Below are 18,951 nucleotides of genomic sequence, written 5' to 3'. Positions count from 1 at the left end.
GCTCTCTAGACTGAGCCACGGTATCACACCATCAGCCACCTGATGACTAAGCTGCACAGGAGATGCCACACATGAGGTGCTACATTTGCGCAGCTGGAAGAGCCACACCGGGGTGGAGGACTGCTCTCATTCCTGCCCCCTCCATGACATCAGCCGACACCTAGGGCAAGAGAACTTAAAGTCTGGGGGCTGGAGAGATGGCTCAGCGGTTAAGAGCACTGGCTGCTCTCCCAGAGGACCCGGGTTCAATACCCAGCACTCACATGGCAGCTCACCACTGTCTCTAACTCCAGTTCCAGGGGATCTGACACCTTCATACCAATGCACATAAAATAAAGTTAAATAAATTATTTTAAAAAGAAAGAAAGAAAGAAAGTCTGCAGAGCTGGAGAGATAGCTCAACAGTTAAGAAACTGGTTGCTCCTGCAGAGGACCTGAGTTCTGTTCCCAGCAGCACCCACATCAGGCTGCTCAAAACTGCCTGTAACTCCAGCTCTAGGGGATTTGATACCGTCTTTCGGACTCTGGTGGCATGTGCACTCACACATGCACATACTTACTCACAAACACACACAGAAAGAGGGAAAGGAAAGGAAAGAAAGAAAGAAAAAGAAAGAAAGGCTGTTTCACTTTTTGTGGCCACTGTCCACCACAGCGCCTGTGGGGTACCAAGCGTGAGGAGCTACATTCTTTCAGTTCCCAAATAACTGAGGTTGGCTCTTACGGTCTACCGCTGTCAGAGCCAGGTGGACATGAAGTAAGTGCCCCACCTGTGCTGTACTGGGGACATCTGGGAGCAGCGGCTCTCTACTCACCAGCAGGAGGCTCTAGCAGGAGTAAGTCCTGACTGTGGCAGAGTCCAGCCTCTGTGCTCCGGACACACTACCTGTCTCCACAACCATGGGAGGAAGCGTGCAAACACAGCGTGCAGTTAGTGTTAAACATCACACAAGGGGACAAAAAAGACATTCCACATCTGACAAGACTTCCCGAGGGATAGGAGGACAGGCTGCTGTGGGAAGAGCCAGTCAAGAACAGCAGGGTGGTCCAGAGGCTCCCCTCTGAGGGCCCAGGAACTGGCAGCCAACTCAGAAACAGTAACGAGCAAGCAACACAAACACAACTTCAGGTGTCCATGTACATGAGTGACAACTACAAGAGAGACTGCCACGTTTCTCGAGACGGCACCACGAGTCTTCTGCCAGAATACTGCACCTCCAAGAACCCAGAGGTGGACCCAGGCCCAGGAGGGGCTGTGGGAGAGGCTGAGGCTACTGCACTCAGAAGGCTCCTTGAAAGAGCATGATGGCCAGGACAGTGGCTTCTCCTAGGAAACCAATGCCCAGACTCAGTTTTCATCAGAAACCATGGAAACCGCTGAGCTGCTGGCTGTCATTTAATAAACAGCCAGCACGGCTTAAGAGACAGGATGGGCCTGTGCACAGAGAGGAGGCTAAGTTCTCACAGCCACACTCTCGGAGCCACTGAGATAGCGGACTTAGGTGGAAGGAATGTCTGCCATGTGCACCACATCTCACCTTTCCTCACTCAGAAGACCTCAGCACAGCTGGTGGCCAGGAGATGCCTTCTCCCAAGTGGAGTAGAGGAAGTCACGTCCACACCCTAGACTCCTACACCTCTTTTCCAGGCTGCTTTCTCTCTAAGCTCTTATTCTTAGAGTATTAGTGTTTGACCAACAAGTGTGTTTTAAAACAGGGGAAGCCTACATGTGCCCACTTAGCCTGAGCTAGGCTGGCACACCAGGCTCACACTGGCTCTCATGAAGTTGCTGTGAGCAGAAAAAACTGGACCTTCCCCTGTAAGCATAATACCGAACCATGGCCAAACCAGCCAGAGCTTTCTCCCTCGTGTGCTTCCCAGGAGTCCAGCCCCGTGAAGCTTTGCTCATGTGCTTGCCTCTGGCCTCTGGTTTGTGCTGTGAGAGCAAGAATCCCAGCAGACCAGCAGCGACCACACCACCTGCATCAGCAAGGAGGAGCAGCCTGACTGCTAGGGCTGAGGTTTGGCTGCTTCAAGTATGTGGCTGTCAGTTATCACAATCTCCTCAGGAACACATGGCACAGCCAGAGGGACTGCTCAAAACATGCCTGCTCAAGGCCTAGGCAAACCTCCTCTGACTTGTGTCCCCTATCCACTCACTGCGCCCATTTCTGCTAGTTCCAGACTATCTCCCTGTCCTCCAACAGGGACACATGTGACTAACAAACAGCACAAAGAGGTGGAAACTGCATTCTTTACAATTTACTTGGGCCAGGTATTGTGGCTTATGCCTCTAATTCCAGCATTCATGAAGCTGAGGCAGGAGGCTTACTGTGACTGTGAGGACAACCTAGGCTACTACAGTTAAAACTCTGCTTCAGGAGCAGCTCTGTGGTCAGGGCTTCGGCACGGTGACATCCAGTAAGCACACCTGTGCTGCCTTCGAGTCTCATCTCACAGATGGGCTCAACCCCATCCCCAAAACAGGCAGGACTAAGCCTTAGGGAAAATAGTGTAGCATTCAATCAAATGAGGACTTTCTTAGTTTCTGTTACTTTGGTTAATCTTGAGGAACCAATGTTAGGGTTAGCTGAACAACAAATACACCTGAGCATGCAGCCTCACTCCAATGCCCCAGGTGCAGCCAGTGCTCATACTCCCCACATGTGGTGGCTGCAGGGCCCACCACATACCGTCCATTTGAACCTTCTTTGGCTGCATAGAGGGTGATGACATAGAGGAGGTGACCCGGAAGTTAGCAGGCAACGTCTCTGCAGAGCCAGAGGCCAGGCCGCGGATGTCCTTTGGTCTGAACTTCTTCCTCCATGAAGGTGCTCTCCTGAAACTTTTGTCATCGTCCTGCCAAACCAAGGAGACAAGTGCCAATTAACAGTAAAAGCAGCACCCAGCCAGGTCTGCGCTCTTTAGATGTTGTAGGATCTCGGGGCTCTGGTTTGTGTACAGCTAACCTTCCTGTTTACAGCACACCTGCCTACCTAGTCCAGATCTGCAGAGGAAAAGGACTATGGAGACACTCCTCTGGCCACAGCTGGAGAACTGAGGCCAGTCCTGGGTTGTGGCCCTTCTCACACTTCACTTGTCATACAAAAACCACCTCACAGACAGGATGTACAGAGTAGGACATGGTCAACAAGACCTCTTCAGAGACAGCGTGTGTTCTCTTTATCAAACTAGAGTTGTTTCCAAAGCCCAATGATAACAACCCCTACATGTGATGTCATGGGTTTCGAGAGGGAAGAAAGAAATAACAGTTTTGAGTAAATGTACTTTTCAGACACATCTTTTCCCAAAGCACAGAGGCTCTGGGAAAGCCTGACAGAATGACCAGTTCTTCCCAGAACACAAGATACAGATGCTACTTCTGGGCTTCATCCAGTTTCATGACTTGACAACCATTTGTGAGACATCAAAAACCAACAGTAAGCCAGGCATGTTGAGTACACTTGCACGATGCTGCAAGTTCAAGGCCACCTTGGGCTACATGGTAAGATCCTTTCTCAAAACAAAACCCTAAAAAAAGTTTTATTAAAACCATTCTTGCTGGAGAGATGGGGGTGGTGCAATCCTTTAATCCCAACACTCTGGAGGCAGAGGAAGGCAGATCTCTATGAGTTTGAGGACATCGAGGGAAACAGGTTTTCAAGAAACCCTGTCTTGAAAAATCAAAAACCAAACCACAACAACAAAAAAAATCCATTCTTTTCTGGGCTGGGCATGCCCAATGGTAGACAGTGCCAATGTGCTTAGCTCTCTCAACACCAGGATGCATGTGCATATATACATATTCAAATGTATGTCCACACTCCTTAAGTAGCTTTGCCACATGGTTCTAAGATGATGAAATGGGGCCCACTCCATGCACGTGTGGGCTGGGCTAGGGTTTGGTGGTAGATTTCCAACAAACCAAATAGAAAACAATGACATCAGGTTGAGCACTAACCTCATCAAACCTCCGATCAGTCCCCGTGACCAAAAGGTTGTTGAACTCTCTTTCCAAGACAGCTCGAGCCTGAAACAGTGAAAAAGCCAACAAAGCCTTCATCAATCACTAGGAAGGACACTGGCATATTCCCCTGCCGAGGACATCTGCATCTAATTCTGACCCACAATTGCATCTAATCTGTGGGTGGACTTGAGGGGAAAGCCATAATAAGTGCTATGCAGATGGCTAGGAGTCCGGGCTAAAGTTGGTGTTCTGTAGAGGAACAGAAATTCACAGTTTCAAATATGTCCATGAAGCAAAGAGAACTACATAAAACAATTACCACAGAAGCAAAATTAATAAAACCTCCGTGTGATATGCTTAAAAATAAAAAAAAATAAAAAGTATGTGTGTAAGCCTCACTATTACGAATACACACTGGAATGGAGGTTCTCCTTATTTTATTCTAAGTCCCCCAGGCTTGAAACAGAACATGCAGATGAGAGTGTTAAGGCTAAGCCTCTGTTGACTTTGGACATTCTCTCACTAATGAGCTAAAAAAAACCCTTCACTATCCATCCAATGTTAAGCTTTTCCTGAACTCAAGGCGACAAGTGAGCACATGCAATTGTGACTTCTTGAACACTGTGGCAGGGTACAGGCCTGACAGCTCTGAAGTCACCTGTGTATTCTGCGTTGGAATCTGTAACAACAGTGCCAGGGCGCTGAAATCGAAAGTCTCATCCAAGGCTAGAAGTGCTCCGTGAACACCACTCTCTATTAGATTGTTGGCATACTCTTTAAGGCCAATTGACAGGATCCAGCGAATCACCCGGTCATTGCTCCAAACAAGCACATCTGCAAGAGAATAAAGAAGTGTATGATGGCCTCAGAAATGTTCTGTTCCCCACACCCTGCAGTACAGGAAAAAGGCTCCTGCTATACATCCTGACCTTGTGCTCCTGAAACAGACCCAAGCCCCAGGTGCCAGCATCACAAATACCACAGCCCTCACACAGGAATCATATCTAGCCACTGTAAGAACCCACTGGAACTGCTCTATGGAACCCAGGAGAAAGAGAACTCACTGTACTTCCAGGAACAGAATTGGGTGACAGTCTACAAACCCAAGGATCAAAGCAGATTCTTCCCATCACAGACTGAGCCACCTCCATAGAGAGGCTGGACACCTCCCCCCACTTTCCTCCTCTACAAGGAACCAGGGCAATGCTGAGGAGGCTCCCACAAGCCATGCAGCCCCTGGTCCTTAGTCTTCTAGGGTATATTCTGTGTAGCCATGTATCCTGTATTCAAACTTTGCTCAGGTTAAACTTTTTAAATTTACTTCATGATGTGTTTTAGGGTTACTATTGTTGGGATAAAACATCATGCGCATAGAAATTTAGGGAGAGAAAAGGTTTATTTGGCTTATGCTTCCACATCACTGTCCATCATTGAAGGAAATCAGGACAGGAACTCAAGCAGGGCAGGAACCTGGAGGCAGGAGCTAATGCAGAGGCCACAGTGGAGTGCTGCTTACTGGCTTGCTCCCCATGGCTTGCTCAGACTTCTTTTTCTTGTTGTTGTTGCTTTTTCTTTCTTTTTTTTAATTAAATTTTTTTTTTATTAAGAGATTTTCTATTTATTTTACATACCAACCACAGATTCCTCTGTCCTCCCTCCTCCCACGCCTCAGCCTTCTCCCCCAACCTACCCCCTTGCTGTTGCTTTTTCAAGACAGGGTTTCTTTGTGTAACAGCTCTGGTTGTCTTGGAACTCACTCTGTAGACCAGGCTGGCACCCGCCTCTGCCTCTCAAGTGCTGGGATTAAAGATGTGCACCACCACCGCCCAGCGCTTAACCTTTCTCCCCCATCCCCCCCAAGACAGAGTTTCTCTGTATAGTTTTGGTGCCTGTCCTGGATCTCGCTCTGTAGACCAGGTTGGCCTTGAACTCACAGAGATCTGCCTGGCTCTGCCTCATGAGTGCTGGGATTAAAGGTGTGCGCCACCGCTGCTCAGCCAAGCCTGCTTTCTTATAGAACCCAGTACTACAATGGGCTGGGCCCTCCCACATCAATCTTAATTAAGAAAATGCCCTTCAGGTTTGCCTACAGCTGGATCTTATGGAAACGTTTTTCTCAAATGAGGCTCCCTTCTCTCCAATGACTCTAGATTGTGTCAAGTTGACATAAAACTAGCCAGCACATGACACAAGTATCTTCAATGTTTTCCCCAAAATTTCTTAAGGCAGGGTCTCACTATGGAGCCTCAGTTGGCCTTGAACTAACATGGTCCTTATGCCTTAGCTTCCAGAGTGCTAGGGGTCACAAACATATATCACCAAGCCCCATACTCATCACAGAGAAACTGAAAGACATTATCCAGCACAAAGGCTCTGGAGGCCACACCTTGTGACAGGTACAATACTCTATTAGCACTAATGGAGACCTAAAAATAGTCAGTCTAAAAAGAGGCCCAATCATTTGCAAAGACAGTTCCTGTCAAGTGTAAAAGCCAGTGGGCCACTGAAAACAATGCAGCAGACTCAGCATTCTATCCCTAGGTGCTGCTCTGGAAAAGAGGCCATTCCCAGGATTCACAGGAACTCTACTGAGCAAACTACCCTCCAAATGTGCCATCTCTGGCAGTTTGTTTCCATTTTTCTCTTTCTTTTTTATTTTAAACATGCCAGAGTTCAAGCACAGGCCCTCTAACATGTAACACACTAGGGAAAGGCTCTACACTGAGCTACCCCCCTACACACTCATGTGTGCACTCACACATGCTCACGAACACTGGGCTCTCTCACACACATCTTCATCTCTAGTATTTTGTGTGTTTTTTCTTATTAAAAACAGTGTTTCTGGGGCTGTGGTAAGCAGCAAAGAGATTAGAGACAGAGACTAGAACAGCATCTAGTGCCCACTCAGCTCAGTACCACTGCTAAGATCACCAATGACCTCCTGACTTCTGAAACTTTCTCCTCGGGCCACTAACTGTCTCCGTCACTGGGGCTGCAGCAGGAAAGAAGGTCCTAGAGGACAGCAGCCACCCTACAGCCTACTCTTGCAGAACTCTCCTTCTGTATGCACCCCTCCTCCACCCATCTGCTGTCCTCCAAGGGCTGACTGAGGGCAGCCTTAGGGCCTCCTGCCTTTCCTGTGCAATCAAGACCCTTGAATACCCCACAGCCCCACATTTCATACTTATCCCAGTGAGAATGCAGCAGACTCAGCTCTGTTCTGCATTTCTAAGTGTCAACAAAGGGTACATATGACCAAAGGATAACTCTAATGTCACAGGAAAAACACCAGAACTGCAGACTGCATACAGGCAAGCTCTCCATTATTCCTTTTCCTCCCTTCTCACGTTAGGCTAGTGCCTCCCCTAAAGCCTCCAGGAATCCTCTTGGTGTTGCCTGGCAGATGTTCCACCCCACTGAGGCTGGAGCACTGGCCGCAGAAGCCAGCAGGTAGGGAGCTCACCTCTTGTCTCATTCTGACTCTCTTCTCTTTTTCTTTCCAGTTCTTTTCGGTCATAATTCAACCTTCTCAGGCACATAATTCCACACTGGAAACTGTTTCTGTTTACAGAGACACAAAAGAAGAGGTCATGTGGAGCTGACAACAGAGCAAGCCTCGGGGCAGAGAGAAGGCGTAGCAAGTGCCCACTCGCCTGTGGAAGCTGTCGACCATCTTCAGCTGCCCTCGCAGGTCTTTCTTGGTCAGGTGGTCCAGCATCCGGGCATCTACAAGGCACTCCATGAAGTAGCTGCGGTACTGCGGCAGACCCAGGCTGGGCAGCCACTCGTTGCCGATCCACTCGTGGTTCATGTCCCCATATGCTAGCGTCTGCTTTTAGTAAGTGGGTGACGTTAGTTATGGACTAGGAATCTACAAAGACTAAACTAACAATAATAGTCTTGGTAATGCCTAGGTGATCAATCTCCCGTCCCCACCATTTAAACTTCAGTGATACTGCACACAAAAGGAGTCATTAAAAATCGGCTGGAGAGATGGCTCAGAGGTTAAGAACACTGCTTGTTCTTCCAAAGGTCCTGAGTTCAATTCCCAGCAACCACATGGTGGCTCACAACCATCTGTAATGAGATCTGGTGCCCTCTTCTGGCCTGCAGGGATTCGTGCAGACAGAACACTGTATATGTAATAAATAAATAAATCTTTAAAAAAAAAAAAAAAAAAAAAAAAAAATCTATGACTCCCTGCTGAGTTTCCCTATCTAAGGAGCCACAAGGAAACCACAGTCAACTGCAGAGCCCCTTCTGAAACAGCTATTAATGCAGCAACTAAGAATGACCACGACTCATGAACAAGTTTGAAGGATGGGTTCAACTTGACTCATTAAAATTCTCTCTGGCTGTTCTGACTTTGGTTTTAACACTTTTTCCTAAATGGAATGTTGATTTTAAAAAATCAGCAAAAGTTGATTAGAAAAAAATGTTTAAAGAGACAAATTAACAGGATTAAATGAAGAAAAAGACAAATATACAATTACAAATAAGACTTAAATGCTCCTTCCAAACAAAACCAGAAAGGGTGTGTGTGCTAAAAACGACAGGAAAGCAGCTTTTCCTTGAAAAGACTCAGCACAGTGCAGACTGAAGCAGCAGTAGCAATCAACTTGACCTACTTATGTTTTCCAGAATTCTCCACCCAACTAGAACACTTCCCTTCTTTTCCTTGAAGGGGTACTACCATCCTGCCTAGGATAAGATGCAGAGCCTTACACTCCATCCCACCAGCCTGTGTGGTCCTGGGAAGCCACCATCCTGAAGCATGGCACACCAGTCAACTTTCTAGGCTGAAGTGATCCTCCTGCTCAGCCTCCTAAGTAGTGGACAACAGATGCACAGCCCATAACCTCCTCCAGAATGTGCTTGGCTTGGTGTGCTGCTGAGACTGAAGCAGGCCTCATGTACACTAAGCACAGCTCCAGCACATAGCAATACTCCAGCTCAATATGCTTAGAAGTCAAATCACATAGTAGTTTCTGCCTCAGAAGAAAATGAATTAGAATCTGTAATTCCAGTACTTAACAAGGCAGGAGGATTGTCACAAGTTGGAGGTCACCCTGGGCTATAGGGCAAGACCTAGTTGTAAGGACAAGCAGGAAGGAGAGGGGGAAAGAAGGAAACCAGCAATTAGCCAAATATGGGGGCACACACCCATAGTTCCACCTACTCAATAGACCAATATGAGATGAAGTTTGTCTGAAGTTGAAAGTTAGAGGATAGCCTGGGCAACACAGCAAGATTTTGTCTCAAAGGGATAATTAGTAATGACTAAAACATTCAAATACTCTCCAAATATTTGTAAATTAACATACTCTTAAAACAACAGTGCAAGAGTCTGTAATGCCAGCAAGCCATCAACAACATACTAAAAATAAGACCTGACATGGAGATGCTTATTGTCATAGGAACATACGCTGGGTCAACATTTGGTGAAAAGAATGGGGAAATTTTGCCTCTCAAGAAACTGGAAAAGCCTAACACTACTACAAAGGACACAGAAACAGCATGTGAAAGGCTTCCTGCTTCATTGTGGAGCATGCAACACTCTGGGAATAGAGTGAATCTGCCTCCACACAGCACGGAGCATCCGAGAAGGGACGAACTGAATGTTTGTTCACACTAACTACCAGCAATGGGTCACCAGCACAAGAAGATACACAAAGCCTGTGAGCAGAGAAGGAAGACAGTTGGTCCTTTAATTCACAAAGGACAAGACCAACTGAGACAGGAAGTCGCACAACAGCCACAGGCTAAGACACAGGTTGTGCTGGGCAGTAAGAATAGGGACCCGTTCCTACAGACTAACAACCATCTGGAAACCCTGGTTAAAAACATCATTTCTAATGCCATTAAACCCCATCAAGATGTAAAGCTGGCTAAACAGGTCTGTACCATGGAAAGGAACACACTGCAGGCACAGAGAGAAGGTGACTTGATGCTGGGAAATGAGACAACCTCCTCCCTCTGCCTGTTCACCAGCTCCAGACAAAGTAGAAAGGAGGAGTCAGATCCAACAAGGACATTGAAGCTCTATCAGAAGAACCATTCAGTTACTGTCCCTAAGTACTCTGGGCCATCATGAGATCTCACTGTCCATCAGCACAGGGACCCTTAACTATTTTCTGGCCTGCTGGCTCTGCCTTCTTTGACAGGCAGAATGAGGAAGAATCTATAAAGAAAAGGCCAAATGAGGCAGCAGCATCCCATCTCTGAGTGCTTCCCATGCATGCCAATCACGCCGTTGTGGTGGCAGCTGCGGTGAGGGCTCAGTCCAGGGAGCCCCCTCTTCTCCCAGGAGGCTGATACAACCTAGGAAAGGGAGCACACAGAGGCAGGTGGTCTTGGAAAGAGGAGAACCCTGCACAGTAATGATACAACCTAGACTTGAGCTCAGCGAAACAGGGGCTGCAAAGAAGCAGGTCATGGCCACACTGCTTGCTGGTGGTTCTGCAGCGTCCACAGGCTGACTACCTTGGAGGGCAGGGAGTGCAGGTTGACACCGCTACTCTGACAGCTTGATTGGGAAGAGAAATGTGAGGGAGTAATGTGAACCCCCTTTCCACACTCCACTGCAAAGCATGCTGCCCATAGGAGGCTGTTCACACAAAGAAATGGAATCATTCTGCCTGGAGATGTGAGGTACACTGCAATCATCAGAAACAGCCCTGTTGACCAAACTGACTACCCATCCTGTAAGGAGCTGCTAGCCAGGCTAAATAATGAATGAACTGACTGCTGAGGTAAGGCAGAGCCCACAGCAAAACCAGACCAGATCCCATGTTCTTTTTCCTGACTCACTGGTGACACTCTGATACAGAGGGAGGCCACTGCCTGTGGATGGGAAAACTAAGAACATTCCTTGTCCAAGTCCACAGTTCAGCCTCAGCAATGAATGCTGCTAGGATCCAAAGAAGGACCAGCTGTCATTCACCCAACCTGCCTGAATGTGGAGACAGCAAAGCACTGAGGAAGAGCTCCTTGGGTGCCGAAGAACTGGGGCACTGAGAATGTGTACACAAGAAGAAGGTTCAGTGGGTAAAGGCACTTGCCACCAAAACTGAAAACAAAAGAAAACTGACTTCCCCAAATTGTTCTCTGACCTCACTATGGCACATGAACACAGACACATAGACAAACACAAATAATAAATGTAATAAAAACTTTAGCATGAATATGAAAATACCCATGAGATAAGTAGAAGCCTCGCCTCTGAGAATTCCCCTAGTGAGATCTTTAAATGCACGCAGCATTAGAGCAGCATTTAGTAAAACACCAACACAGAGACACAGGAAAAGGCATCATGCCTTTCAGGTTTGCAAATTATTTCATGATTTTTCTACTAGTAGATCTTGAAACTAAAGTCACTCCAGTAGGGAGTTATGTGCATACTCTTATAAGGTGTGGACCCCTGTGTGAGGGACCCCACATTAACAGAAACCTATGCTCATGAAGAGCCACTGCCAGGGATCCTGTGAGAATGTTCAAAGTTGTCCATGAGGCGCTGGCAAGCCTGCTCTGGGCTTGTCTAAGGCTTTCAAATCATTAACCACACAGAGCAGACTGGGATGCTAAGAACATCCAGAAAGACAAGTCACACGCATCCCCACCCCAGATACTTTCTGTTGCCACAGAGTGAAGGTAGGTAGAGAAAGACGCCAACCTGAGCCCAGCTTCCCTCCTCGTCTTCCTGATGTTACATGGTTAGGAATGCAAAAGAACAAACTGTTAGTGTTTGTAAGCTATGGTATGGCAAGCAGGCAACAGGGACAGCTGGATGTGTGAGCATGCCGGGGTCACAGCAGCATGCAGTCTATGCAGCACCAGCAGCCTGGGGTTTTCATGCAAGGAACACACCCTTTCCATGCTAGCGTATCAGTAAGAGAGAAAAGCTGGGATCCACTGTCACAGTGGGGTGTTAAACTGAGCTCTTTCCCCAGGGAGAATCAATTCTATCTAAATGAGCATGTCTGCAACCTTAAGATGCTGGAAAAAACAAACAAACAAAAAAAAAAAAAAAAAAAAAAAAACAAAAGAAAACTCTAGTTTGCACACTTAGCTGATAACAAAGGGACACGTCTCGGAAACAACTGAACATGAACACTTTCATTCCCAAGAGAAAGGCCAAAGCCCAAGCTGGTCTGACACACCATGTGCCCTGGGAACACAGGCTGCAATGACTAACCGTTTGAGGCGTGGCTGTGAGCGTTTCCATCTCTTCATGTGTCAACCAGACATTTCCTGTGGTCTAAGGTACCCAGTGCACCAGCCACGTCCCGGGCCAGGGAAGCATGACAAAGAGGGGAGGGCACACACATAAACTTCAGGCACAGGAGCCTGAGGCAAAGGCCACTCTTCACAGGAAATGACAAAAAGCCACAACAACCCAGCCCTCCAGCCAGCAGCTACCCCCTGCCAGCAACTGGTCAACAGAGAGGAGCTCACCGCTTCCAGAGCTGGGCTGCTGTGCCCACCCTGGGGTATATAACTAAAGAAAGCCCAGTTTAGACTTTTAGAAATATTTGCTCTCAGACCTCCATGCTCACTATCTTACAACAGTCTCACTGGACTGGAGATGGGGCTGAGTGGCTGAGCTGCCTAGCAGGTGCAAGGCCCTGGGTTTGATCCATTGCACTTCCGAAAGGAGCCCCTCCTACAAACAGCCTCATTTCAATAGCAGTAGAGGCCCCTCTTCCAGCTGGCAGGTATACCAAGTGACCAAGCCAGACAGGCCAAAATTAACCACACTGTGTCCCCACTGCATCCCTGTTAAGAGCCTGATAAGGGACCAAAATCCACATGTTTGCTGACGTAAGCTCAAGGGAGGAATCTATGCCTATGCCTCATAGTGTGGGGGGAAGACTTCCAAGCTAGCTGAAATGACGGAAGCTCCCTGTAAGAGCACAGCTGAGGAAGACTTCGGAGGGGCCACAATGAACATGCCTTTCTGACATGAAACTACCAGGGAACAGAAGGGACTCTGGCAACAAAAGCCATTCTCTGGGGGAAGAGCTCTGAGCCTTAGCTGAAGACAGAAGCCCAGTGTTCATTCCACAGAAAACAGAAAAACTTCAACACTTCAACTTTGAACCCTGGGTCAGGCCTTAGGCTGTTGTAGAAAATGTCACAAAGGTACTCCAGGAGTTTCTCCAGAAAGTCGGGAGTATGGACATGTCTGACGTTTCCCTTTGGTTTTTACAGGACAAAACAGTGTCCAGTGAGAAGAAAGAGTGAATTCTCTAGTGCCCAAGAGGGCAGCAGCTTTTCCTCACTAGTGCCATCATCTGCATTCAACAGGTGCCTCCAAGGTGCTCTGCAGAGCTCTAACTCCACAGAAAATGCAAGCAGTTCACTCCTCACACTGCCTTCAAGGCCATGCCAGGGCAGAGTTCAGAGGGAGGAGGAGAGGGACTAGAGTTTACCCAGCAGCACGAGTCTATCTGTTTTTGCCTTGTTCTACTTTCCAGCACCCCTATGCCTACAACAAAAGGCAGGGAGGGAGCTTCCCTTCCTGTCCACACCCACCGAGAGGCAGTGCTGCACATGAAGAGGGTACAATCCTATCTCTCTGACAGACCTGCCATAGGCCCAGCCAGCAGCTGCCCCGGGGCAGTCAGAGACCTTTGATGCCTACAGCTGCACTGTGAAGTAGTCACAGGCATTGGACTGTGTGACCTGCTCAGCAAGTAGCACATCTGTGTGTGAATGCAAACACCAACCCTGTGTGGTCAGGGGTCATCAGACATGAAAGTCAAAAGGCAGGAAGTGCTAGTACAGAGTATGAACTTCCTAAGCTCCTACCCAAAAGCCCTCAGGATGATGGGTACAATAGATGCAAGTGAGGTTTGTAAGAATCAATTTCCACCTTTAAATCTCTTGCTTTTTGGGGTTTTTCTAGACAAGCTTTCATTTTTAACTTGAGTGGGGTCTCAATATGTTGTCCCTGCTGGACTCAAAGCTCTGATCTTCAGACTCCAATGTAGCTGAGATCACAGAGGGCCTCCTCACACTCAGTTTCAGACAAGCTTTCATGAAAGCCTTTGTCCAGTGCTGAGGATGAACCCAGGACCTTTCACATGCTAGGCAAGTACTCTACACAGAGCTATGCCCTAGCCCAAAATTCTTGGCTGTTCTTGGGTCATCCAGAAAGTAGGTGGACTGGTCCATAGCCTTGCAGGAGGTAGTCCTTCCTCCCAGAGCATAAGTGCATGTGGACTTACCGTCCTGGATGTGGGTGGGGCAGAAGGGCTGGTCAATGACATGATCTCCTGGATGGCCAGCCGCAGCTTCAGCCTGTGCAGGGGGTTGCTGATGCCAATCTCCCGCTGGATCTCGGTGTCTGACAGGGCCGACATGATGGCGCCACTCTTGACGTTTGCTCGGCAAGCAGCCACATACCATGCAGGCATCCCAACCCAGAGCTAGACACAGGAACAAGAAGGCCAGAACATGAGGCAAGTGTGAGAAGCCTTAGTGAGTTCTCATAATGCAGCATGTGAAGAGGACGCACCTCCAGCCACACCACCACCGTGGGCCCATCCCACTGTGCGAAAGGCAAACCTTGCCTGCGGGCCTCCTCCAGCAGCTCATGCCTATGAGGGAAACATATTCAAAATAACCAGTTAAGTAGGCATCTTTGACAGCTTTCCAAAGCACAACAGGTCCTTACCACTTCCCTTGAGCTTCAAGCTGCCGGCATCATCTACAACACACTAGCTTGTGTTTACTACAGAGTGCCTGCGTGAAGAGCTGGCTGATCCCTTGATCCCCACAGAATCTCACCTCTTCTGAAAGAATGACCATCAGCCTGAGGAGCACCCAGTAGTCGTCATACCTAAGTTCATATAGTGTTGAAGGTAAAACCTAGGTGCCACAGCCTTTTTAACACTGTCCAGAAAGAGAGCTTATGCAGGTTGGCAGACGGACACCTAGTGCTGAGTCCTTAAATATATATGAATGGTGCAAAAAAAAAAAAATCAGACATAGTAGCATACTCCCAGTACTCAGGAGGCAGAGACAGGAAGATCTCTGTGAGTTCAAGGCCAGCCTGGTCTACATAGTGAGTTCCCAGATATCCTGAGCTACATAGTGAGACCCTGTCTGGAGAAAAAGAAACAAAACAACAAAAACAAAAAAGAATGGTTCAAAGCCCTGGGGAGACAGTGCACTGGGTAAACTGCATCACAGTACACTCCAGGCATGGGTTCTATTCCCACACAGGTTCTTTCTTGCAAATTACATTTCTCCATGTTTGCATGTGTGGCTGTCAGAGATTCCAGAATCTTTTATTTCTAAAGACAAATACTGTGTAATATCCAGCTCTGTAAAACCAAAACCAAACCCCCAAATCCTGGCTCTACAATAACTGCCCAGAGCAGGGCTTTCCCCCAAGTCACAATGTCACAGACAGCTTCAAGCTTGACTTCAGCTATTCTTGGCCCCTACAGTCAATAGCTGCCTTCCATCACTGGCTAGTGGCAGGTCCCCAGGACAGCAGCATTACCTGTTGTCTCAGGCAAAATAGCACTTCTCATCTGAAGAATAAACTAGAAAAGAGATAGACAAGTGTGCTCATGTGGAGCTGACATAGTGAAGGTCTGTAGGATGGACACCAGTCCTAGCTAGGTGGGGGAGCTGATGTCTTGGGGCACCAACTAGTGACTGGGGGACTTTCTGCTTCATCCAGACAAACTCTCCTCAAAGACAGTTGGTATTACTTATCAAAACAGGCAAAGAAACCACGGGAAGCAGCAGTCACTCCTTGCAGACCAACTCCAAACTTGGAGGGCACAGCACAGGGCCCATCCTGGGTATGTGGCCTGGCCATCAAGATTTCTAAGCTAAGGTCACACTGAATGGACTAAGTCCTCTTCAACTGGGCAGTTTGCTAGGACCTCTGTTATCCAGTAGTAATAGGTCATGCAGAGAACGGGCAGCTAAGCAAGCACATTGCAGCCCTCAGTGGCTACCTGGAGTCTGCAGCACCCTTGGGGTGCCCTGAACTTCCTCCTAGCACTGGAAACTGTGGTGACATATTGTTTGTTATCTAAGAAATAAAGCTTGCCTGAAAAGCAGAGGACAGAGCTAGCCACAGAGTTAGCCATAGAGGTCAGGCAGTGGTGGCACACACCTTTAATCCTAGCACCGGGAGGCAGAGGCAGAGATCTGGATTTCTGTTGAGTTCAAGGCCACACACTGGGCTACACGAGATTAACCCAGTCTAAACGAGAAACAGAGCCCAGCAGTGGTGGCACACATCTTTAATTCCAGCACTTGGGATCACACACCTTTAATCCCAGCACTAGGAAGGTTGAAACAGGAAGTGATATGGCTGGGCAGTGAAAGAAATACATATAAGGTAGGAGGAGACAGGAATCCATGCTCTTTCAGGCTCTTCCAGGCTGAGGAGTTGGTAAGGTAAGAGGTGGTGGCTGTGGCTTGCTCTGCTTCTCTGATCTTTCAGCTTTCACCCTGATAGCTGGTTCTGGGTTTTTATTATAAGACAATTTAGGATTTGTGCTACAGGAAACAGCCTTTGCTGGTTCTTAGAGCCCAGGCCACTTGCAGCAGCAGGAATAGTGTAGAGACAGTAGAACATAAACTAGGACATGGAGGACAATCAGTCATAGGAAGCAGGACCTGGAAAGGTGGCTAGCACTGGCTTCCCTCTGCCTCCTGAGCCTTCTCTACCAGATCATTTGTAACCTTAGAGCCCAAACACAGCTATGTCAAGGCTGGCACATTTAAGTCTCACCAATCATGCGTCATGGGACGGAACATCCATGACTGTAGACACCCAAGTCTAGTTGATTCAACCCTGAGATGTCTAACGACAGAAATTTTACCTCCCTCCTCTCCACTTCACCTGGTATGGGGCTGACCCCTTGATCTTCACAATACCTCCCAACACAGTCAGTTTTCCCATGTGGGACTTCTCCAGACTCACCCGACTCCCAACAGCCACTTTGTAGCTAAAGAGCCACTCCGCCTTTCTGCTCTATATAACTATCAAAATAAATGTGCTAAGAGAGGGGTGCGACTGCTCACACTTATAATCTAAATACTTGGGAGGCTAAGGCAGGATTGCCATGATTTAGAAGTCAGCCTGAGATACACAACAAGACCCTGTCACACAAAGCACAGAGGGCATTTAACCCTCACCAACATTTATTTTCTTACTAGCCAATTTTCCAAGTAATAAAAACTCTTTTAGCCACTGGCCCCAAAGCTTAAAACACAGTGACCAAAGTAACAAAAATCTTTAAAAAATCTTTGTGGGGGGGGGTATCATGTATGTACTCGCTATGTAGACCAGGCTGGCCTGACCTGTGGGCAGGAGTTAGATGCCACAAAGATGGGTTCTGGAGCATGCCACCTCAGCAAGACACTTTCCACAGTGGCAGAAACCCAGGCAAATGCCTTCTATGTGTCATAAATGCTCCCTCCTTTAAGAAGTGTGGGTTAAAAAAGGCTGTAGTTGTGTGTGTGTGTGTGTGTGTGTGTGTGTGTGTGTGTGTGTGTGTGTGTGTGTGGAGGGGTATACATGTGTACCTGCTGTTCGTGTATGTGGGTACCTCAACATCAGGCATCTTCCTTTATCAATCTCTACACGACTTTCTGAGACAGGGTCTTTCACTCAACTTTCTGAGATAGAGTCTCTTACTGAACTTGGAGCTTGCCCATTTGGCTAGACTGGCTGGCCAGCAAGCTCCAGGATCTTCCTGTCTCCACTTCCCTTCCCCTCAGTATGGAGTTATTTTTTCAGAAGGCTATGCATATACACAGCTGTGCACAGAATTTGATATCAGCTGAAACCTAAACACCATTTACTGACAACTGCCTCATATGGAGACACAATGAGCAGCTTACTTTTTCTGAAGTTTACGGGTTTTCTCAGCTTGTCCTCCCAGTTTGCTGAGTCCCAAGGCATCTTGAGATGAATTTTCTGTCTCTGAAACACCAGCTACAAGGAAGCAGAGACCCCAGACTTAAGGCAATCAACATGGCAGAGCAAAGTTCCGGTCTGCTCTCTACAGGCAGTTAAGGTCACACCAAGAGCTATTTCTGACCAAACAGCCCAGCAAACTGCTTAAGACAAGACACCTGGTGTATCTGAGATGCTAGCCACTGCTCTTTGGGTCATGTATCTACCACCTTCTAGAGATAATGTCCAGCAGCATGGTGGCATATAGAGAATGGGCAGACACAGCAGGCACCCAAGAGCACCTCACACCCTTGTTAAGATGCTTATTGCAAGCCGAGCGGTGGTGGCGCATGCCTTTAATCCCAGCACTGGGAAGGCAGAGGCAGGTGGATCTCTGTGAGTTCCAGGCCAGCCTGGTCTACAGATTGAGATCCAGGACAGGCTCCAAAAGCTACACAGAGAAACCCTATCTCAAAACACACACACACACACACACACAAAAAAAAAAAAAAAAAAAAAAAAAAAAAGATGCTTACTGCAGGGGCTGGAGTGATGGCTCAGTGGTTAAGAGCATTGGCTGCTCTTCCAGAGGACCTATGCTCAATCACCCACATGGCAGCTCACTGTCTATAACTCCAGTTCTAGAGGATCCAAACCCCTCACATAGACATGCACTCAGGCAAAACACCAATGCACATGAAATAAAAATTTTAAAAAAGAAGCTTACTGCAAACCTACCAACCTTGTCCTGGTGATTCCTTGCCCAGTGGCCCAGGTCGGCCCTTTTCCTTCTTGCCAAACAAGCGGCCAATGGAGGACTTGATGCCCTTCTTCTTTGGGGCTTTGTGGAGGGAGTCCTGGCTACTATTACTGCTGCTAGGGTTGCTCACAGGACCGTCCTGGGAGCCTGTGGAGCTTCAAGGAAAGAAAATGGATTTTCATCAGAGCTGTATCACAACATGGGAGTCCACGCACAAGCATTGTAACACTTTGCTGGGTTGTTTTTGAGATAGGCTCTCACTCTAGCCTAGGCTGGCCTGGAACTCAAGAC

The 18,951-nt window shown here is 47.8% G+C and overlaps 1 protein-coding gene across 3 annotated transcripts in view; it reads right to left on the bottom strand.

Annotated features, from left to right (window-relative positions):
• The window catches only part of Ppfia1 (PTPRF interacting protein alpha 1), an 84,550-nt gene that overhangs the window by 837 nt on the left and 64,762 nt on the right, over nucleotides 1-18,951 (bottom strand). The window contains exons 19-29 of one of the 3 annotated variants that reach the window (XM_059264013.1): nucleotides 18,643-18,815; nucleotides 17,846-17,939; nucleotides 14,487-14,568; nucleotides 14,197-14,397; nucleotides 12,162-12,224; nucleotides 7,621-7,796; nucleotides 7,431-7,528; nucleotides 4,626-4,801; nucleotides 3,962-4,030; nucleotides 2,694-2,859; nucleotides 816-886 (exon numbers count right to left, since the gene is read on the bottom strand). In XM_059264013.1, the coding sequence (XP_059119996.1) occupies nucleotides 828-886; nucleotides 2,694-2,859; nucleotides 3,962-4,030; nucleotides 4,626-4,801; nucleotides 7,431-7,528; nucleotides 7,621-7,796; nucleotides 12,162-12,224; nucleotides 14,197-14,397; nucleotides 14,487-14,568; nucleotides 17,846-17,939; nucleotides 18,643-18,815 (1,357 nt within the window). In that variant the 3' untranslated portion in view covers nucleotides 816-827. Of the gene's footprint in view, nucleotides 1-815; nucleotides 887-2,693; nucleotides 2,860-3,961; nucleotides 4,031-4,625; nucleotides 4,802-7,430; nucleotides 7,800-12,161; nucleotides 12,225-14,196; nucleotides 14,398-14,486; nucleotides 14,569-17,845; nucleotides 17,940-18,642; nucleotides 18,816-18,951 lie in introns of those variants that run through there. The other 2 variants (XM_059263998.1, XM_059264006.1) reach the window with 2 other exon arrangements.

The sequence above is a fragment of the Peromyscus eremicus genome, chromosome 1 (assembly GCF_949786415.1).
Source record: "Peromyscus eremicus chromosome 1, PerEre_H2_v1, whole genome shotgun sequence".
In the NCBI taxonomy this organism is placed as follows: domain Eukaryota; kingdom Metazoa; phylum Chordata; class Mammalia; order Rodentia; family Cricetidae; genus Peromyscus; species Peromyscus eremicus.
Note: the sequence above shows the minus strand (reverse complement) of the source record. Positions and strands in the feature narration are given on the sequence as shown.